Below are 21800 nucleotides of genomic sequence, written 5' to 3'. Positions count from 1 at the left end.
CTGAGCTTGAGTCTCCTCTCAGAATGAGAGGGGTTAGACCAATAGTCCACCACGCTGGCCCAATGGATTGGCAGACTTCACACACGCAGAGAATTAAGAAAACTATCTATCTGTTATGCAGGTTTCCGCATTCCTTCACCGTTTGAGACACGTGATATTTAATTTCTTAAAATTCACTCAACTGAAAAGTTGGAGGTGCATGCCCCGGACCGGATTCGAACCCACACCTTCCGGAATCGGAGGTCATATCCACTGGGATATCACGGCAAAGTTAGATAAATTACAAAGCATTACGCAAGGTGATTTGTAACTTGTATAAGTCCTAGCCTTATTAAAATGTATGACTATTCATTTTCAAATTGACTGTCCGAAGGTTGTTAAAGCCTCGATTTGAACACCGTTCAATGGCCATATTTGGCAACGCACCGCACATTATTATTAGGACAAAACGCGTACCGTTTAGAATTGACAAGTGATAGATTTATCCACAATTGTAAATGCATGGCTGCCGAGTAATCTGATCCGATTGAATTTGATGTAATTTATGGACCTTTAACATACGTAAATAGTAATTACAGATAGAAAATGTTCGACGTTCTAAATCTCAGGTGTAAAATTAATGACCTCCGTGGCGCAGTGGTACCTATGCGTGGTCGATTGAGGCTTTCTAAATTGGTCCAGGTCTGGCTGGTGGCAGGCTTCGGCCGTGGCTAGTTACCACCCAACCGACAAAGACGTACCGCCAAATGATTTACTGTTCCGGTACGTACTGTACTCCTAACAAGTTAACCCGCGTCTAACATCATCATTGCATCATCACTTACCATTAGGTGAGATTGTAGTCAAGGGCTAACTTATAAAGAATGAAAAAAAAACAAATCTCTCTAATACGGATGGAAGTCTAACCGTGTGTGTCTATAAGCTTATAAAAAATTATCTTTACTAAATTGTACCTTCTATCCCCGGCCTACTCTATTCTACCTCGTCGCCTCTAGCGATGGTGGATCGACGTCGTGTGAAATGTCCAAATGAATCAGTAACTCAAAACAAAGCCTCACACGTATATATGTATGAGGCATAGTCACAACATAATACGTACATACGTACAATAAAGCAGCAAAATATTCCTTTGTGTTGCCATACGCATGCATTGCTCGTTAATTGGGTAATATTTGTTTTGCAAGGTGACGTAATTAGGTATTTTAGCACAATTACGTACGACACTCGCTTGTATTATACAGTTGCGTTAATTATTTTTTTTTCACTGGTAAATTACCTAATCGGGGAAATAAAGAACAATGGTGTGCGAAGTCTTTATCCTATTTAATAAGAAAAATTGCCTAAAGTTTCAGTTATTAGTTATTTGAATATTTCAATTTTCTTTGTTTAACTTCTTTATTTAACAAAAAGAAATAATTTCAATTTATTTTAATTTTTATACTTCGTCAATTAACCGCTTATTATTATTCGCTTTTTGGTACATTTTTATGAAGTCGGTTGATTATTCTTACCACAAAAGGCTTTTCAAATGGCAAAAACTATATGAAAATAGGTATAAGCAAATTCAACGGAACGGAGAATTTCATGACATACTAGTAGACGCCGCGCGGTTTCACCCGCGTGGTTCCCGTTCCCGTTGGAATACCGGGATAAAATATAGCCTATAGCCTTCCTCGATAAATGGGCTATCTAACCCTGAAAGAATTTTTGGATTGGATGCTGGCGCTCGAGACCATTGTGTTTAAAAATTAATGCTAGAGGGCTATATCCAGCAGTGGACGTCAATCGGATGATAATGTTGATGTTGATGATTACTACGGATACACTAGCTTCATCTATGTTCTATGTAATGGCGTAGCGTGCCTTGGAAGGGGCCCCGTAACAAAATAAGCTAAGGGGTCCAACACAAAAAAGGGTAAACAATTCTCAAATAAATAAATTAATTAAACAAATAAAAAAACTCGACTGCATAAATTATACAAAACTGAAAAGAAAAAAAAACAAGCTCAGTCCAGAAGTGTAGAAAGCAATTAGAAAACAGTCGGGACCTATTTATTTGAATAGAATGATTTTCGTCTACATTATTTACAGGTCCCGATCTAGGCAAAGAGATTGCTTTTACTTTTGTCATTTGGTTCTGAAGTGAACCTCTAAGCAGATTAAGTGGCTTACATTTTGCTTCCACGCGTAAGGGCCCCCTGTAGTCCTCGTATGACGGCTGATACGGCGGTAATTACGCCCCTGGTTCTATGGTATTTATATTATACAGCTGCACCATGAAAATATATATTAAAACCCCACAATCTACTAGGCAGGTAAATCATTGAAGGAAATAAATAATAAAAAGAGTCAATAAACACAGCAGCCTAAATATAATAGTAAGGAAGTGCTTTGCATAAATGGAGTGCACGTCATTAAATTAGTAGGTAATTATAACTTGTATTGAATAGAAGTAGGACATGACGTTGCGTGCCGCTTGAAGAATAGCCGCGATTGATAATTTATTGTGGGTCAATGTTGCGAATTGGGTTGAATATGATAAACTGTAGCAAACAGGTTTAAAGTACAAATTGGTACAAGATTTCGTATGTTTTATTTTCTAAGAATCAATATTTTGTGCTCAGAGCAAAGATTTTATGCTATTGCACATGTTATGTGACTACAAAATCACCGCAAAAAGTGATCCGAATTTCATGATTCCACTGAGCACACATAGACATGCTTAAATAGCTTTCGTTGTTTAATTAGCCACGTTTGTCAGTCTAAGTTTCGACGCGCTAGTGATATATCTAATAGAACAAAATCTTTAGCACAGAGCAATGATCTGTCTCGTTGGTATCAGTGGCGTAACTGACTACCAAACTGGACAGAGCTGGCAACCACGGATCTGCTGTCCGAAGAGGCCTGAGAGGGCCTTAGTTATAATTCAAAATTAAAAAGAAAAATACAATGTGGCCCCTATCAATTAAAACACCTCGGGCCTTGGTAAGTATAAATACGCCCTGGTTAATAATTTTATTTCCTGATTATGTATTTTCTGTAGGCTCCTTAATTTAAACGTAACATCGTCACCAGGGACTTGAGCGAGCGAGATTTTTTTCAAATCCATATTAAAGCAAACAACAAAAATATTATACAAAAACTAGGTCAAACTAATTGATTATGAAATACGGCTAAAACTCAAGTGATATTTATGGCCGACTAGTTTCGAACCCTTACGGGGCCCTTAGTCATGAGCTGGTTCTTGCAACGCGGCACGATCTCGATAGTTTAAATTCTAAAATAGGTCAAACGGTAAATAGGTAAATAGGTAAAATTTCGAAGTTTGAAACTCAACGTAAAGCGATTCATGTAAGTACCTACACCTACCTATAGGTATAATAAAGTAAAAATCAAATAAATGCCAAACCCAAAACAAATCAATCCTCGATAACAACAGCAGCGACCCTTTTCCTTATTGCGAAAATATTTCAAATCCCACTCGAAACAACGAAACGAAACTAGTTATAGACGGGCCTACGATGGTCACACTTACCTCATTTGACTAGGCTGAATATCGTCAGTCACTTAGCTTTGCAACCCTTCGAAAAATACCGTTAATGTTTTTTTAAGAAAACTTCAAATATCTTTAAATAAATGAAGGGTTGCTACGAAGTTAAAAGTAAAAGCGACTAGAGGGATGATTTTTCATAATCATCATCATCATCATCAACAATCTATATTCGGCTCACTGTTGAGAACGAGTCTCCTCTCTGAATGAGAGGATTCGGCTGGCCACCACGCTGGTTCAATGCGGATTGGCAGACTTCACATGCAAAGAGAATTGAGAAAATTCTCAGGTATGCAGGTTTCCTCAGGATGTTTTGCCTTCACCGTTTGAGACCAGTGATAGTTATTTTCTTAAAATGCACATAAGTGAAAAATTGGAGGTGCATGCCCCGGACCAGATTCAAGCCTGCGTCCTCCGTATCAAATGCATTGGGCTTCTCATGATATCCCGGAGAAAATCTAAAAAAAAAACACGTTTTATACTTGGACAATTGAGGATATGGACCTTATTTTTCTATACGTGTGTGAAGTCTGCCAACCCGCATTGGACCAGCGTGGTAGACTAGCCAAACCCCTCTCATTCTGTGAGGAGTCTCTAGCTCAACAGTGTGACAAATATGGGTTGTTAATAATGAGGATCATAGACAAACTTTCAGCCATTTCAGGTATATCTGGCAATCGCAGACTCGTTCTAGTTATTGTTCAAGCGACTCGTTACCGCGATACCGTGTATCGGCACATCGCGTGGGCGATTACTCAATTACATGTCCAAGTAAAAACAGTTTGAAAGTAACAGTGGTGCATAGTTCTGGCTCGGTATACCGGAAATGCTGCACGAACATGGCGCATGGAGGCCATTGCGCGGAACACGAGATCTACGAAATCGGACATGCATTGTACTAATCGAAGTGGACTTAAACGATTAATATAAATCTATTTATTTTTTATTAATATCCGCAGCTAAAAGAAGCGGCTAAAATAGTAAAAGTTTTTCACGAATAGGCACATTTTTTAATGGTCATTGTTTTGTTAAATTGTTTATTATAGTTCTACAAGATTGAAAAAAAAATTAAATTCTTAAATATTTTTTACCCGACTGCAAGAAGGGTTATGTTTTTTGCGCGTATCTTGTATGTATGTATGTATGTATGTATGTATGTAATATTCTTTATTACTTCATATCTTCCAAACCACTGAACGGATTTACGTAATTAGTACTTTTCTTATATCTGTGGTATATTCAATTTATTCCGGAAAGACGGTTGGCTTTGTATGTGATTTCCACAGACAAGTGGATTAGTGTGTAACTGAAGGAGCATGAGCAAAGCCTATTAATATGTATATAAGTACAAAATTATCCAAACAGACATAAAAATACTTTTATTTTTTTGTCTGTTTGGATATTTTCAAAACAGAGACAATTTTAAACCAAGTACTTTAACTGAGTTTAGTTTTACCACTTCTACATAGCATAATTTAAGTAATTACTTAATCTACTTTAGATATCTGTGCTTGATATCATTAAAAGCACAAAGATATCCTTAATGATAGCCAAACTTTGAAGACATTAAGAACAGATTTAGTACTTACTGAATTTGCCATTGGTTATGACGCTGTTACAATTAGGCCATTCCACCCTCATCACAGATAGCTACTGAATGTAGTTAAATTGGGAGTGCACTTGAATTTGATATCGAGTTGCATTAAACATTTGAAAATAGAACTTAACACTTAAAAAAAGTAAGTATAAAATCACTCATAGACAACTTTTTATTTTTTAAATTTGAAAATGGAACTGACCGCATGTGAAGCAGTCAATTCATTTCAGTAGCATTGTTGTGACTGAGGTGTTCGCACGGTTTGGGAAGCAGCGTTGCATCTGCTATCTATGTCATCATGGCATAACTAGTGTGCGAAAGTGTAAGTATACTTTACGAGCTCAGAGGATGCCGTGCGAAAGTTTATATTCAAGCTCGGAGGAAACCTAAAGTACAAGTTCAATTAACCTACCTTAGAGCAATTAAAGTACATACATATCTAACTTCCTTTGTTGTAGAATCTTCTTTATTGTCTAGATAGAGCATTTTCACATACATTGTATATTGTTGACTAGTGAACACCAGTGATACCGTCCTCTTCCTGTCTTAATGTATTTAAAAAAATATTGCCTTCACACTCTACAATCTAAACTCCTTATAGGCAATACTGAATAGCCACTTTCTAGGCAAGCGCGTTCCATCCTAAACCTCATCATTGATTTCCATCAAGCAACAAAGAAAATAAAAATATATTATTGTCAGGTCCTGATACTCCTAAACATTTTTCCAGTGATCTACAATTTTATAATGAAATAAATAAAAAACAATGTATTTTAATGGGCGTGCACAAAAATACACGCACTAGGACTGAATAGGATGTCAGCTCATCGATCATTGCCTGTCCTGCATGACTCAAATTGAACAAAAAAAAAAAAAACAATTTTGATTGAGAACGAAAAATTATGAAACAATTTTTATCTGCGAAAAACTGCATAAGAATGAAATTTCTATTAGAGAATGTTTATAGATTGTTTTAAAAATCAAGACTAATAATATTTAGAGGTAAAGTTTGTGGTATTATAGGGGCCATAATCTCTGGGGGTAGTTATAAAAATACTTTTACCAATAGAAAGCCATGTTATTTCCGGTAAGGTATATTTTATTACCGTATTTTTATGGGAACAGTAACTAAGCGGGAGAAACCGGGTAGCGTTGGCTAGTCGGTGATAAAATAGTACCCGTTATTCTAACGTCCGGTGAAGTTCAATCGAAGTTTTAATTTACGGGTAGTGCCTGAAAATCTCTGCCGCAGTATCAAATTACAGCGAGTGTACTGCAGCAAACACTACAGTTTGGATTCCACCGAATGTAGACAAACTTTTTTTATTTAAAAAAGAATATTCTCCGTCATGTCTTTTTATGCTCAATATCTCCTTTTATTCATCGAAAATGTAACTTTCTAAGCCAAGGACCGAATTTCACAGGAGACCCCTTTAATATGTTCTGCCTTCTTACGGTCTTCTAGCCCTTAGGCTCTACTGTGTAGAGCTTATAGAGCTAAATCCTTCGGTACCTAATACTGCAGGGAACTCAGCCAATTCACATACACAAAGAAAAGTCTTTCTTTGTAACACCAACACACGTTAGTTAGTAACACCAAAGTTAACAAAAGTATGGAATGCCCTTCCGGCTTCACTGTTTCGCGTTACCTATAGTCCAATTTGAATGCCTTCGAGGTAAGAGTGAGTAGGCATCTTCTAGGCAATCGTGTTCTAACTAAGACCGCAATATAGATTGCCAGTAGGTATGATTGTAGCCAAGAAAAATTTAAAATACAATTTTTCGATAAATGGACTAAAATTGGAAAAGGACAAATCAAATCTACTACTAAGCATACAAATCTTCTACAAGTCTTACGAAGCTCAAACGAACCAAAGCCCTTTCATGTCTTTGATATCTTCAGCCATTTGTTAAGAGGCAACTCTCATGTATACAATGATCACTTATAGTGAAATAAATTCCGCCCTTGCCAATATCGGCTGACCTATACAATTTGTATTGCAAGACCTTTTAAATGCTTATTCAGTTTGTCCCGGGCTTTGAAGTGAGATAAGGATAGCTTAATTATGATTCATATGTTAGAAAGAGATGCCATTACGAGAGGATATCAACATGAAAAAATTAAGCAGTGGTTATCAAAGACCGGACGCCGTCGCGTTTTTGTCATAGTGTTTCTTGGTTGTTTTTATTCTCATTGATTTCCATAAATTATAAAACGCAGCCTATATTTTGATCTATGTACCTAATATTATATATTTTTTAATCTCACGAATATTTGATATTTTAGTAGACAACTACAATTTTTTAAACATATTAATAGATCAAAACGAAAATCAATCTGAATTGAAATCGAGATCAAAATCGTATTAAATTACAAATTACCCAGTGAAATACTATTTCAATTTTGAAAAAATCTCATACAAAATTAAGTACCTTTCGGTCTGTACAGAATATCTACTGGTACCTCCGGTTTTGGAGTCATCGTCGAAAGCCAAAATGGATAATTTTGACTTTACAAAATCCCTAAATGCTCTTCATTACTGTTTTATATAAAAGATCTTTGTTTCAACATTATCTAAATTATGATATCTACTCATTAAACAAAATGGATAATGCAATATTTGATTTGATACGAAATGTGTTTTCATCTGGCGGTGACGTCATCATTGTAATCTGTTAAAAAATAAAGTTGTAGACAATTTGTCTCGGTGATGAAAATTACTGTTTTAACATTGTATTTAGTTTATTATAGCTTAGGTAACAAAGGCTTTGAACGATACTAATTAAAAAGCCACTATGATCCAAACTCATAATATTTGCGCGCCGTTATTGTAAGTAGGTGTAACAAAAGTCAAGACTTGGGTTCGTTTCAGGTCGTTGAAATATTTTCTTAACAATTTTACTCTTTTTACAAAGCTTTTCTCTTAGTTGAAGGTAAACGGCAAACACTAGCTTACATTAAAAAAAAAGTCGGTTGTCTGTAAAGTCGGTTTACTGACGATAGTTGACGTGACAAAGTCTTATGAAAATACTGATGGAATAGTTGCATTTTTGAAAAGAAAATGTTCGTTTTAAAATACCATTTAATAATCTTCATAGACCAGAATATACTTTATTTCTTGTAAAAAAAAGTCGGCAACCCTAGAACGAGGGAACGACGCATGACGTCATCTTTTTACGAGTGTGCAGCCGGCTACATCGAATTATAAGACGTTGTAACGTCAAAAAATACTTAATAAGAAAGTTCAGGGTAGAAAATGAAAAGCTAAAAACAAAGTTCATCATTCCTTAACCACATAATTTTCTCAATTAGATACATCCGTGAAGATAATCGTACATGCACGTATACGGATAAAAAAAACATAATTTAAGAAAAAAAAAAGTGAAGGTAACAAGAAAGACTCTTTCACCGGCCGTGGGAACGATCTCTACGAAAATCATTCCTTCCATTATGTGATTGCAAATTGCTAACTATAAAAACCGGACAAGTGCGCGTCGGACCATGCGCAATGGGTTCCGTAATAGATTACATTTTAATACGTTGATCAACAATTACTAACTTAAACTTACGTAGTTGTATTACTTTTCGTGTTCACTATTTATTTTATTAGCTTCACTATAAATATATATAGGACCGTAAAAAGCTCACTCAATAATAAGAAGGGAATATATAGAAGAATTATATATATACACCAAATTAAATTATTTTATTATTTTATTTGATTTTTCATCCAAAATGATGAAAAATCAAATAAAATAATAATTTAATAAAATGGCTGCTTTAATGCTTAAAATTTCGTAAAATCACCTCAAAATAACAGAAGTCATAAATAAAAAAAACACCTGCATTCTATGCCCACTAAAAATTACTTAATGCTTTGTAAGCAAATTCTAACTAATTAAACTACAAACAGATGTGACGAAACCAAGTCTCTTGTTTTTTTCTGCGGAACCCTAAGAATGTATTGTTAAATGAGGTATTTTGTAAGCTTGATAGTTTATTCTTTTAGGTTTTTCTGATAGTTACCATTGTTCGTTCGAATTTATTGCATTGCATGAGTTCCCCGCCCTTTTCGCGTTCTGACGCGTATCTATACTAATATTATAAAGCTGAAGAATTTGTTTGTTTGAACGCGCTAATCTCAGGAACAGGATTATGTAGATTGTCAGGGAATATGACAGGGAATATGATAGGTTATGTAAAATACATATTGTACTTTGTGTTCTGGCAACACACCAAACACGATACTACCTACTCGTATACGTAATAGTTGACAAGGAACTTTACTGCGCTGAGTTGCATAGTTTAGCGAACAAAACCGCAGGACTTTAGTTAGTGACACGTTCGATAGTCGTGGAACGTGTTAACTTAGGCAAGCGGTAACTATCTACTGTTGGACATTTCACTGGCCAATTTAGCTAATTGATTTCTATGCGGTACTAATTAGATTAGCGATTAATTCAGCACATCAAAGCTGCTTTGCCAAACCGCAATTTTTCTAATTAGTTTACGTAAGAGGCAATGATCCGTGCATACAGCCTGTATTGAGCTGTTGACCTAATATGTGTAGTGAAGAAGAAGAAGAAGAAGAAGAATAAATACTTTATTGCACACAAAAATACAATTATAAATTGAAACATTAAAAACATAAATTAAACTTAGCATGCAAAGGCGGCCTTATTACTATAAGTAATCTCTACCAGGCAACCCCTGACGAGAGAACTTGCGAAGAAAGAGCGGGAAGGTGCAATACATTATATGTAATTATATATATATATATAAATAATTAAAATATATATATATATATATATATATATATATATGTATAAATATAATATAATATATACGTAAATATAAAATTAAAATTTACATATGTATTACATAATATATTACAACTAATACAAATATATAATTAATATATACTACATAAATAAACTAAATAAATAACAATAAAATAAATACCTAGTAGTAGTGATTTTGTTACATGTCTGTCAATTGTCATTTTTATCCGAATGTCAAGAAGGGTTATGTTTTTGCGGATATATTGTATTTTTGTATGTATGTATAATGTATATACTAGGTCTATAATCTTGCAAATCGCTGAACATATTTAAGTATTTAGAATATCTTTAGATTCGTCGTAATAATTTAAGTGACCTTGGATAGGTGAAATTAAAAAAAAACTAACACTGTGACTGTGAGATCCTATAACCCTTGAGGGAAAAAAAATCGAATACCACAATATGGATATCAAATTAAAGAGCTCACCATGACGACTTTAAAATTGTATTAATGGTAAAAAAATTACAATTAGAAAAACGTTATTAATTCTTAAGTTTATTATTTCCCATAAGGAAAAGGCAAAGGTATTACACCGAACCATGTCTGTAGATTATCAGTTTCAGATCTTTTACCATTTTTAAAAATGTCTTTGAGAATGCAAAGATCGGTAACCATAAAGCCTATTCAGTCGTACATTAATTAATTAGGTTGCATGAATTTTCAACTATAGCGAGACAAGGTCTGTACCCCAGTATTTGGACATTAATTAGCGAGAAGATGAGAATACGATAAAAATCCCCGTTTACTTTTAAATACAGTGCCTACATGTTATCTTTATTAGTGAACCTTTTTGGAAAGACGAAGGTCGTATACCACATTGCAATTTTAACTTAATTACTCTCAAAAGTAACATTCAAATGAAAAAAAAGGTAACTTGAATGTTCTTTTTAATAATTCTCCTTGGGATATACTTGTAACAAGAAAGAGCATTCAACCTTTTGGGATTACCTAATAAATTACAGTAAATTTTCTTCAAACTATTTGTTTTTTTTTTATAACTCTATTGGGATAAGCAAAGATTGTGGATTATACGGCTTACGAAGTACGTTACGAAATATTGGAAACTAGTTTTTTTGTTTATTTTCATTAATTATACAGGCAAAACCTGAATTGGATCATTCGATCGCCTATTAAATGCTTTTTAATTGCTTTCTTTATATAACTTCGCACTTAATAAGCCCATTTGGCAAGAATGTTGTTTATACAGAATCAAAGTTACGATTCACGCAACAAATGAAGCATCAATATCTTAAAATTAAGGAAACAACACATAACAAACTAACTTATGACTTATGAAACATTAACTAATTGTTTCATCGCACAGCACCAGCTGTCTCTATTGTCTATTGCTTATATTATGAAACTTTATTGCGATGCGATAATAATAATCTAGCTGAAATTCTATTGATGTTATGAATGTACCTGAATAACTAGCTGACGCCGCGCGGTTTCTCCCGCGTGATTCCAGTAAGAATACGGGGATAATATATAGCTTATAGCCTTCTTCGACAAATAGGCTATCTAACACTGAAAGAATTTTCGGACCAATAGTTCCAGAGATTAGCGCGTTCAAGCAAACAAACTCTTCAGATTTATAATATTAGTATAGATTTTGAGCAGTTGGGTAAAATCTGGTTACTTGGTTACTATTTTTCCATAGTACGGTATTTTATGCATAATTGTCTTAATTTAATTTAGTCGCTTATCAAGTGCCCGTGTAATAGTAACTTTTTCTACAACTTTGTAGCTAGGTAGATAATGTTTTAACTTTCAAGAGGAAACCTTTAAGTACGCAATGACTGGTTCATAATGTAAATATTACTTACTATCCTAATATAAAAAATAAAAACTTACTAACATTTAAATACTAAATGAAAAGAACTGTAAAAGAATAACGTATGTGCGATTTTGATAATTTAACTAATTAACTAACACAAATAGTACACGATAATTAAATTTAAGATAACTATGTTTGTCGAGGAGTAATAAAGGCTTGAATGAATTGAATTAAATGTTATCAGTCAAAATTTTTACTTTGTAAAAGATCACAATCCTTTTAAAGTTTAGAAGTTTCGTAATACAGTATCCTAACGTGTTGAAAACAATAAAAAGTGTTGCTTTTAAAGATATTTTTCACTCATGTCATATTAAATCTTTATAACGAGAAATTTATTATTGTTTCACGTGATTTTCAACCATTTTATATGATTAATTGTATAAAAATACGATTCCGTCACTTTGTGTAACGTTATATTCAAGAATAGGGTTGTCACGTTTGTCCAAATCTTTGGTAATCTTTATAAAATTCTTAAAGTTATAAATAAGAACTACATAAATCTAACGATCTTACTTATCATTTGTTAAAATAATAATAAAATTGGTTTCGTAATCTGTATGTTTGTTAACCAGGAAAGTACTACATGAATTATAGTTATTGCATAATTTGAACACCTGATTAATATAAATTATTCTACACTGTATCCAGTATTAATAAATTGTGTCATTCACTGCTGTACTGTGTCAAATCGGGTACAATTCAAATACCGTATCGAAGTAATAACAAGTTTACTTTGAAAGATATGGAGCAGTAACTATAATATACGTAGTTTTAGTATATAGTTCTGTACAATATTATAAAGAGGTAAAGTTTGTGAGGTTGTAGGGGGTAATCTCTGGATATACTGAACTGATTTTGAAAATTCTTTTACCAATTAAAAGCATATCACATATCCCAAAATTCCCCGTATTCGTAACGAGAACTATCCGGTTGAAACCGTGAGGCGTCTGCTAGTGTTAATATATGACAAAATATATAACAAAGAAGTAAATAAAATAATATTTGAGATTAGTATTTGTAATATAGAACATACGTACTCAAGTAGGTCGTCGGCGACAATGGTAGCTTCCTCTCCTTCGGCGGAGTACTGTACACAAATGCTTGGTTCACGCACCCGCGCGGCTGGCTCCCACACATGTCACTCTCTGATCCCCGCCGTGTCCGTCTGTACGTAGCGAGTCCTGATATCACATTCTCACTCTCAGACTTCGCCATCTTCAACTTCTTCTTCGTCTTGTCTTTTGTCTCCTTTCCCGGCGAGTTTATATGCAGTATCGCCGCTGCTTTGGGCGGTATCTTATCTGGGATGAGTAGCTCCTTAGCGGATACACTCTTTGGTTTCTTGTTGAACAAGTCACTGAATTTGGTTTTCTCCACCCGCCTGTGCCGCTGCGGCTTCAACGTCAAGTCGATGTCGCCGCTCTTCTTCCTCAGTTTCGCGGGTTCCGCCTTCCGCTTCGCCATGTTGGGAGTCTTCGGCTTGTACGTGCCGTCGATGCCCGCGTACGCGACGCTGTAATCTTTCTCTCCGCTAAAGATCTGCGTCAGTACGTCGTCCTTGATCCTCTCGATGTCCTCCGAGTCTTCGTCCTTCGCGCGCCACCGGTTGCCTATCAGTCGTAGGGAAGCGCGGACGGATCTGGAACGTCGGAGGCCTCCTTGCTCCCTCTTGAACTTATCGAGGAGGGTCTCCATAGCCCTACGAGGGGTAGAGGGGCGCGCGGGGCCCTGGGCATTGCACGTCACGATCGACTACGCGCACGCTATTCAGTGGAACGATAGTTACGTGAGTCGTTTTCTTTCCGACGTTCACTCGTCGTGGCGTCGGCGAACTGAATGCTGTCGACAATCGAACTTCTGGTAGGGCTCACGCGACCCCGGACCTCTAGAGCCCGGTCTTTACCTTCCGCGGAGGCGGCCGCCTGATAAACTGATCTCATTTGCACAATCCCGTGCTGTGATAAGATAGATATGCCTGATACGACTATTTGAAATGTACGCATGTCACCGAGACAGAGATTTGTTTGTCGTGACGTAGTTTTAATAAGATAAGTGGGTATTACTGCGAGTGTAATGTCGAATTGAAATAATGCACTGTCCTCGTGATAAAGTTGTAAATTTTCTGACGTGTATTGGTGGAGACGTGATTTATGACGTGGCCGAGGCTCGCTGTGGACCAGCTGCGGTCGCAATTTCGAAACTCGATTCAGAATTTACTATTAAGTTGACCAGTCCTTTGTGTAATATACGGGTACTATAAAATGTTTGAAACATTTTTAGCACAGTAGAGCATAATATACAATTACCTATTTAGATTTCGTGTATACTAATCCTACTACCTACTGATTACGTAATTTAGGTTTATGTTAATTCTGGTTTTAGAAATTCATTCATCTATTATTGAACGCTTGTTGTTTAAGAAAGAAAACCATACCATAAAATAATAGATAATAGTGTGACCTCCAAAAAAACACGATATCAGTTAAAAGTCAAGTAAATTAATATAGCAAAGTAACAAAGATTAAAAATTGAAAAGGCCCTTATATGGGTTCATCAATAATCTCATAACACACTTTGTCAAACAACCATTAGATATAATACTTAGGTATTCGCAACGGTACTTAAATGGAAAAATGCCTTCTATTGAATCCTGCGCTGCATTGGAACCAGTCGGCACTGATACTGACATACATAGCACTACGACAAGGTATAAATCAATCTGTTACCTACAATTACTGGAGAAAATAGAGTAGTTAACTAGTGAGATACTTACGTTCCATCGACTTGGACATATATAATTGAAAGGGGAATAGTATCTCAATTCTCAGTTCCATTTATTACTTACCTACTTAACAAACCTAACAAGAACCCTAAATTAATAATTAAAAAATTCGTCTTCCAATTTATCGTCATATCAATACTTAAATAGTTTTTGCTATTTTATTAGAAGGTAATGAAGAATCATATAATAATAAAAACTACTGTTAAGATCTTTGGTTCTTCTGCGGATCTCCTCATTTCTGATTCGATCACGCAGAGATACTCCTAACATAGCTCGTTCCATCGCCCGCTGTGTGACTCTGAGCCTTCTTATGAGGCCCATAGTTAGCGACCAAGTCTCGGAACCATAGGTCATCACTGGCAACACGCACTGTTCGAAGACTTTTGTCTTCAGGCACTGAGGAATTTCGGACGAAAAGATGTCGCGAAGTTTCCCGAATGCAGCCCAGCCGAGTTGGATTCGACGGTTCACCTCTTCCTCGAAATTGGACCTACCTAACTGGATCATATGTCCTAGGTATATGTATTCGTCTGCAATTTCGAGTACAGCGTTCTCAACTATAACTGGGTGGAGCGATACATGAGCATTACACATTATTTTTGTTTTGCCCATGTTCATTTTCAGGCCCACCTGTTGAGAAACGCTGCTGAGGTCATTGAGCATGGTACTAAGGTCATCCAGAGTCTGTGCCATGATGACTACATCGTCCGCGAACCGCAGTTGAGTAATGTACTCGCCATTGATGTTGATGCCAAGTCCGCCCCAGTCCAGAAGCTTAAAGACGTCTTCCAATGCGGCGGTAAATAGCTTCGGAGATCTCACATCAATATACCGACACCGACATAGCTGAAGTGGCAATGGGCGGGGCACATAGTGCGAAGAGCCGATGGACGTTGGGGTCCCAAAGTGCTGGAATGGCGACCCCGCACTAAATCAATCAAATCAAATCAGTATCGTGATGTTTGAAAGTCCCTACAAAAGGCCTATGTCCTGCAGTGGACGTCCATCGGCTGATATGATGATGATGATGATGATGACTTTTAAGATCAATAGCAATGAAATTCCGGTCTTTTTAAACAGATTTGCTAGTGATATCTGCTTCAAAAAGTTTTAAACAGCGTCTTCATTTAGCATCAGCATACTAAGGTCTTTTTATAATAGAGCTCGTCTTGGGAAGTCCTACTATCATTGCCATGTTTATTTATGCCAAACAGTATAGTTGTTTTGATCTGGTTGAATAGTTGTTGGTAAAATTACAGGCACATGATGAAAAAAACAACATTATAAGACGTCCTCCTAGTGTGCGGGGCGCTTAGTTATGCTAAGAGTAGTTTCCGCTTAAAATCAAATGGACCTTCTACCGATAACTTAAAACACTAAGATAACCTACCTTTTTGAAGTCGGTTAAAAACGATTGCCAAATAAAAAAGATGAAATAGGTAATCTTTTTACGATTTAATCCTTTATTAAGACAAAGTTCTAGTTAGAAGTCCCATCAAACAATTCAAAAACAGTAAAACTGGCGGAATCAGTGATAAAAGCAATCCAAAGTTACACGACCGTAAAAGTTTATGATTATTCCACAAATATAAAGTTGGCAGGTAGCAGGTGTGTTACCCTTAATTTTGGGGTGAGCCGTGAGCCCCAAACCTGTTCCTAAACTTCACGTGGTAGCAATAGACGTATGATTGCCTTTTGGTGTCCCATATTGGTGTACCTCTGTTTGCGTTAGTATAACTTTTGGGGTATTCGAACTATTCGAATAATCGAACTGAGTTTCATTACGATAGTATGGGCCGGTTTCTCCACTCTCTGATAATTTTCGGATTCGGATCGAACCCTAAGTTTTGTCACTTTTTTTCTGTATATTAAATTACAAAGACAAAACTATTGGCTTATCACTAGTTGCTAATGCTCATGTATCGCTCCACCCAGTTATAGTTGAGAACGCTGCACTCGAAATTGTAGACGAATACATATACCTAGGACATATGATCCAGTTAGGTAGGTCCAATTTCGAGAAAGAGGTGAACCGTCGAATCCAACTCGGATGGGCTGCATTCGGGAAGCTTCGCGACATCTTTTCGTCCGAAATTCCTCAGTGCCTGAAGACGAAAGTCTTCGAACAGTGCGTGTTGCCAGTGATGACCTATGGTTCCGAGACTTGGTCACTCACTATGGGCCTCATAAGAAGGCTCAGAGCCACACAGCGGGCGATGGAACGAGCTATGTTAGGAGTATCTCTGCGTGATCGAATCAGAAATGAAGAGATCCGCAGAAGAACCAAAGTCACCGACATAGCTCAACGAGTTGCGAAGCTGAAGTGGCAATGGGCGGGGCACATAGTTCGAAGAGCCGATGGACATTGGGGTCCCAAAGTGCTGGAATGGCGACCCCGCACTAGTAAGCGCAGTGTTGGCCGACCCCCATCCAGGTGGACTGACGCCATCAAGCGAGTCGCAGGGATTCGCTGGATGCAGGCGGCTCAGTATCGTGATGTTTGGAAGTCCCTACAAAAGGCCTATGTCCTGCAGTGGACGTCCATCGGCTGATATGATGATGATGATGATCACTAGTTGGTAAAAGTTTCTATAATAAAAAGGATCTACCAAGCGTTTCGGGAGTCATATTATTTAGGAAATCCATACGAGTAATCTTTATGGACTTCATAAATGTAATGTGTTCTTCTTTGATCTGAAAATTTTTCGGAAGAAAATGTAAATATTTCAAAACTATCCTGTCTTAGCCTGACCCTGGACTCGATCCTAGCACCTCATAAAAGCTTTTCCTAAAATAAAGAGGCAGTTAAGTTATCCATTGTTATGCTCTTCATTTAGACAACAAACCAGTTTAAGAAACAAGATCTCGAGGTCATGCATCTCTCGGTTACAGATATTCAAAGTATAGGCCTCTAATAAGTAGACCGTAACAATGATTATTACTAGACATTGCATCACTGTTTACAAGAGCGATTCAAAAATATAGCTAATGTTTCGTGAAATTTCGTGTGTGCAAAAAATTATAATTAAAGCTGGCAGAAAACACAAGAAATTAGAAGAAGAAGAAGAAACACTTGCTGAAACTCAAGATATGAAAGTTTACGTATGGACCAACAGAAGGCTTAAGTTAAATCGCGAGACGAGAGAAAGACAAACGTTGATCAAGAGCGGTGGAGTCAAAAATATCACTCTTTCGTAGCGTTGGGACGAAAAAGATGGAACTGGGAAATCTCCGCCGCCATTGGACGACAATATGTATTTTTCTCTTCGCTGACACATACTAAGCCTACAAGGGGCCTAGAATGCGACCTAGTGACGAAAAATAGACAAAATGTCATCAAACGGCGGTGGAGATGTCTCAGTGCATCTCTTTCATCCCAACGCAATGTAAGAGATAGCGGTATTTCCGGTTGCGCCGCAATTGCTCGAAATTTGTTGATTTCTCTTCACGAAATATACGAGTATCATTGACACATGCGGCATATTAGACATTCAGATGGGTACATCTGCTTGTTCCGTCAGTTATTAATAATAGGGTTAAAGTATGAAATTGCCGTTTTATTGCAATAGGTTTTTTGAATTGACATAGAATCTTCATGGTTTGAGGTTTTCGAATGAAACTTTTTTCAAATGGTTTCTATGATGTTCTTTTTTTAAAAAATGTGAAACATTTGAATATCGGCTTTCAATTGTTTTTGTTATTCAATTTAGACAAGAAAGATGGATACTGCGAAAATTCGAGTGATTTTTGAATACGAGTTCCGACGCGGAACTAACGCGGCAAAAACAGCCCGCAATATCAATGCTGCGTTTGGAGAGGGGTCTACTAATGAACGCACCGTGCGGTTTTGGTTTAAACGTATTCGTGATGGAAATTTCGACTTAAAGAATGAGCCACGAGGAAGACCGCCCACACAGGTGAATAACGATGAATTAAGAGAGATAGTGGAAGCCGATCTCAGTCAAACTACTTAGGAATTAGCGGCATGGTTTAACGCTACCTTACCCACAATATTGACTCACTTGCGTCAAATCAATAAAATAAAAAAATACGAAAAATGGGTGCCTCATGATTTGACTGATCTGCAGAAAGAAACGCGTGTTGAAACTTGTGTTCTTTGAAAACGCAACTTGCACCAATTAAATATTAGGTAGGTGATCTTGCTCTACTAACTTATCAACACAAGGCACATAGTCGCAGTAAATATTTATTGTAATCATTTGTTTTGTGTCATCGTCCTGTCTTAATCATTCGTATTATGAACACAACAAGTTATTATCGAAATAATTTTCCTTCCTCATATTATAATGTGAATCTGTATAGCGAGCAAGCAAGCTAATTAACTGCTTCTGCTTTTTGCGGGATCTGTTAAATACTACGGTAAAATACTTCAATATTACGGAAAATCAAAGTTGTTAATGACTGAATATAACCTCTGCATTCGATTTGGCGGACATATATTCGAATCCGGTCCGGGGCATGCACCTCGAACTTTTCAGTTATGTGCATTTTAAGAAATCAAATACCACGTTTCTCGAGAAGACCTTCAAACCTGAGAATTTGCCTAATTCTTGGCGTGTGTGAAGTCTGCATTGGGCTAGCATGGTGGACTATTAGCCTAACTCCTCTCATTCTTAGAGGAGACTCGTTCTCAACAGTAAGTCGAATATGGGTTGTTATTGATGATGACCTAGCTGAGTTATCTACCAGTTGTGTAAAAGTTTTTAGCTGGTCACTGATTTCTTTTAGAAAGAAAAACTCAATAATTCAAAGCCTTGAACCTAGAACCTCGTGAAGCCACATAGGCTTTTATTGATAATTAATTTCTTCAAAGTATTAACGATACCACAAATAAGTATAACTTTGCCGAAAGTTACTGAAGTTATCAACACTTTCCAACTTCAGCTCTTCAAAAACGTTTTGAGATTATCGATTTTAATCAGACACGAGACGGGCTGTTCTTTGTACAGCAAAATCTATTTGAGGCTATAGTACCTAACTTTGATTGAATTAAAATGTTCTACCTAGAACATTTCGTTCTAATACATTAAGTAGAGCTCATTCGATTCATTGTTTTGAATTGAGGTTCAGTTTTATAGTATTGTAACCACAGTTTTAATTTAATTGTTAATTTTGAATGGCGGGGTTTTTTCAGATTACGTTGTTTGCTGTGGGATGGTTATAGTGACCGCAATAACATCATTATCGGATGATGACAAGCGTACCAAGCTTCTCTAGAAGACAGCTTTTAAAAAATTTAAAAATGCGGAGGAACGGAACGGCTCTGTAAGGACATCTGCTTTAAAACAAGCCTTCAGCATAGAGGATTTATGAAACTCCTCAGCGTTCGATTTGAATTTTAGGAAATAAAATGTTTTCTCGATAGTACTTTTCGTAATAAACATGTGACTTAGCAGATTACAAAAGATGCGTTACACTGGATCCATTAATCTTAAACGGCACAACAAACAAAGCGTTTTCAAACATAAAGAAACTTACAATACTCGTATAATCAATACTGTATTCTAATAATCATGTACTGTAACACAGTTGATTATAAATAAACAAATAAATAAAGAAACTGTTCTTTGAAGATTGCAACAAATGTATTAAATTTTGAATTTGTATTCTTATGAGTTTAATGTGTTCTCAATAGGTTTCTGCAATGAGGAGAAGTATATAAAGGCCTGATATAATAACAATGAAAAAAATTCAAAAGAGTGCCGATCGGCGGACATTCTCGGAAACCAAATTCAGTATCTTCCTAATAATCAGCCACCCATCAAAAATCTTGGAAACTTCCAAAAAACCAAACCCCTTTAACAGTCGACTAAACGTGTTTACGCAAATTACCTTCCATTACTGTACACTCGTTTTTAATTCAACGCAAATTTTATAAATGGTAGAAGTAACTCCCGAGTGCCCTTAGGGAACTTACGCTTATGAATAACGTTATTCGCTCAAAAAAAATTTAAAGAGCCAAGTAAAGGTATTTTTGCGCGTGCCCTCCTATGACGTCATTGAGCCAGGTGTTAGGGTTCATTACAATGACAGATATCAGCAAGTAATACATACATCTACGAATAGGTACTTATTTCGATGAGATTTAAAAGGGGATTATTTTCAACATGAGTGTCTTCCGTTTATGAAAAGGTTTATTTTTGACCTATGATAGGGATCCGTTAAACCCTAAATTAATTGCAGTTAAGTATACAGTACTTATGGGGACAGGACAAGTTGCGATGATTAAAGCCAGTTAAATTAAATACCTACTTAAACTTATCAGTAAATGCGTTATACGGAATAGGTACAAGTAGTCAAGGCAAACAAACAGATGGCCCATCTGATATTATATGAAAGATCACCGCTTAGATCTAGAAGAATCATACTCTTCAGTACGGAAAATAACAGTGATGCTTGGCGGCAAAGATAAACTTGGCAGCAGAAGTATTCGAGACCTTTACAAAGATGCTACTAAAACTACTTACGATGAATCATAGATAATATTCTGATATTCATATAGTCATAACACCAAATTCCCAAGGGTGCGATTCTGCTATTTTACATTCGTCGACGAACTTTTCGCCTGTTACACTTATTCGAATTTGAATTTATGTTTATAGGATGTTAAAATGAAAATGTCACTAACAACAAAGTTGCCATGGAAACGAACAATGTCACAGCTTTGTAACTTTGCAGAAAGCTGGCCGCAGGGACAATAGAGACGTTGGTACCTATAGACGTCGCATATTAGTGCAATTTGTGATAATTTGGCGTTTAATTCGTAGGGAGATACATAATATTATAGTATGAAAAAAATAACTTGATTTTTAAGTTAATCTTGTGTGAATTAGCTTTCAAATCAAATCAAATCAATTATTTTAGGTGTGATGATATTTCTGTCACAAGTACAAGCATCTTGAGGAGTTGGATTATTGTTAATAAAACATTTGAATGAGATCGTAGTTTAAATAGCGTAGGTTAAAGACTGGGCTCAGAAGTTAGAACACGAAACTATGTTTCTGTGACAGGGTCGAACAAGTCACGACTGACGATTGACTCCTACACAAGGGTCTTAACAACTTATTGTAAAGCTCGATTAGGTAGGTACTTAAAGTTATGACCTTATTTTATTAGAACTTTAGTCATAGACGGTCAAAGACTAATATTACGGTGGACGCTGACAGAATA

General features: G+C 36.3%; 1 protein-coding gene across 6 annotated transcripts in view; it reads right to left on the bottom strand.

Annotated features, from left to right (window-relative positions):
* The window catches only part of LOC112046488 (uncharacterized), a 166069-nt gene that overhangs the window by 25797 nt on the left and 118472 nt on the right, over positions 1-21800 (bottom strand). For 2 of the 6 annotated variants that reach the window (XM_052884307.1, XM_052884305.1), the window contains exon 2: positions 12865-13666. The exons of 2 other annotated variants lie outside the window; for them this stretch is intronic. In XM_052884307.1, the coding sequence (XP_052740267.1) occupies positions 12865-13522 (658 nt within the window). In that variant the 5' untranslated portion in view covers positions 13523-13666. Of the gene's footprint in view, positions 1-5139; positions 5353-12864; positions 13783-21800 lie in introns of those variants that run through there. 2 more of the 6 variants (XM_052884306.1, XM_052884310.1) reach the window with 2 other exon arrangements.

This window comes from Bicyclus anynana, chromosome 11, assembly GCF_947172395.1.
Source record: "Bicyclus anynana chromosome 11, ilBicAnyn1.1, whole genome shotgun sequence".
NCBI classification, from domain to species: Eukaryota; Metazoa; Arthropoda; class Insecta; order Lepidoptera; family Nymphalidae; genus Bicyclus; species Bicyclus anynana.
This window is presented reverse-complemented; position numbering and strand designations above follow the sequence as displayed.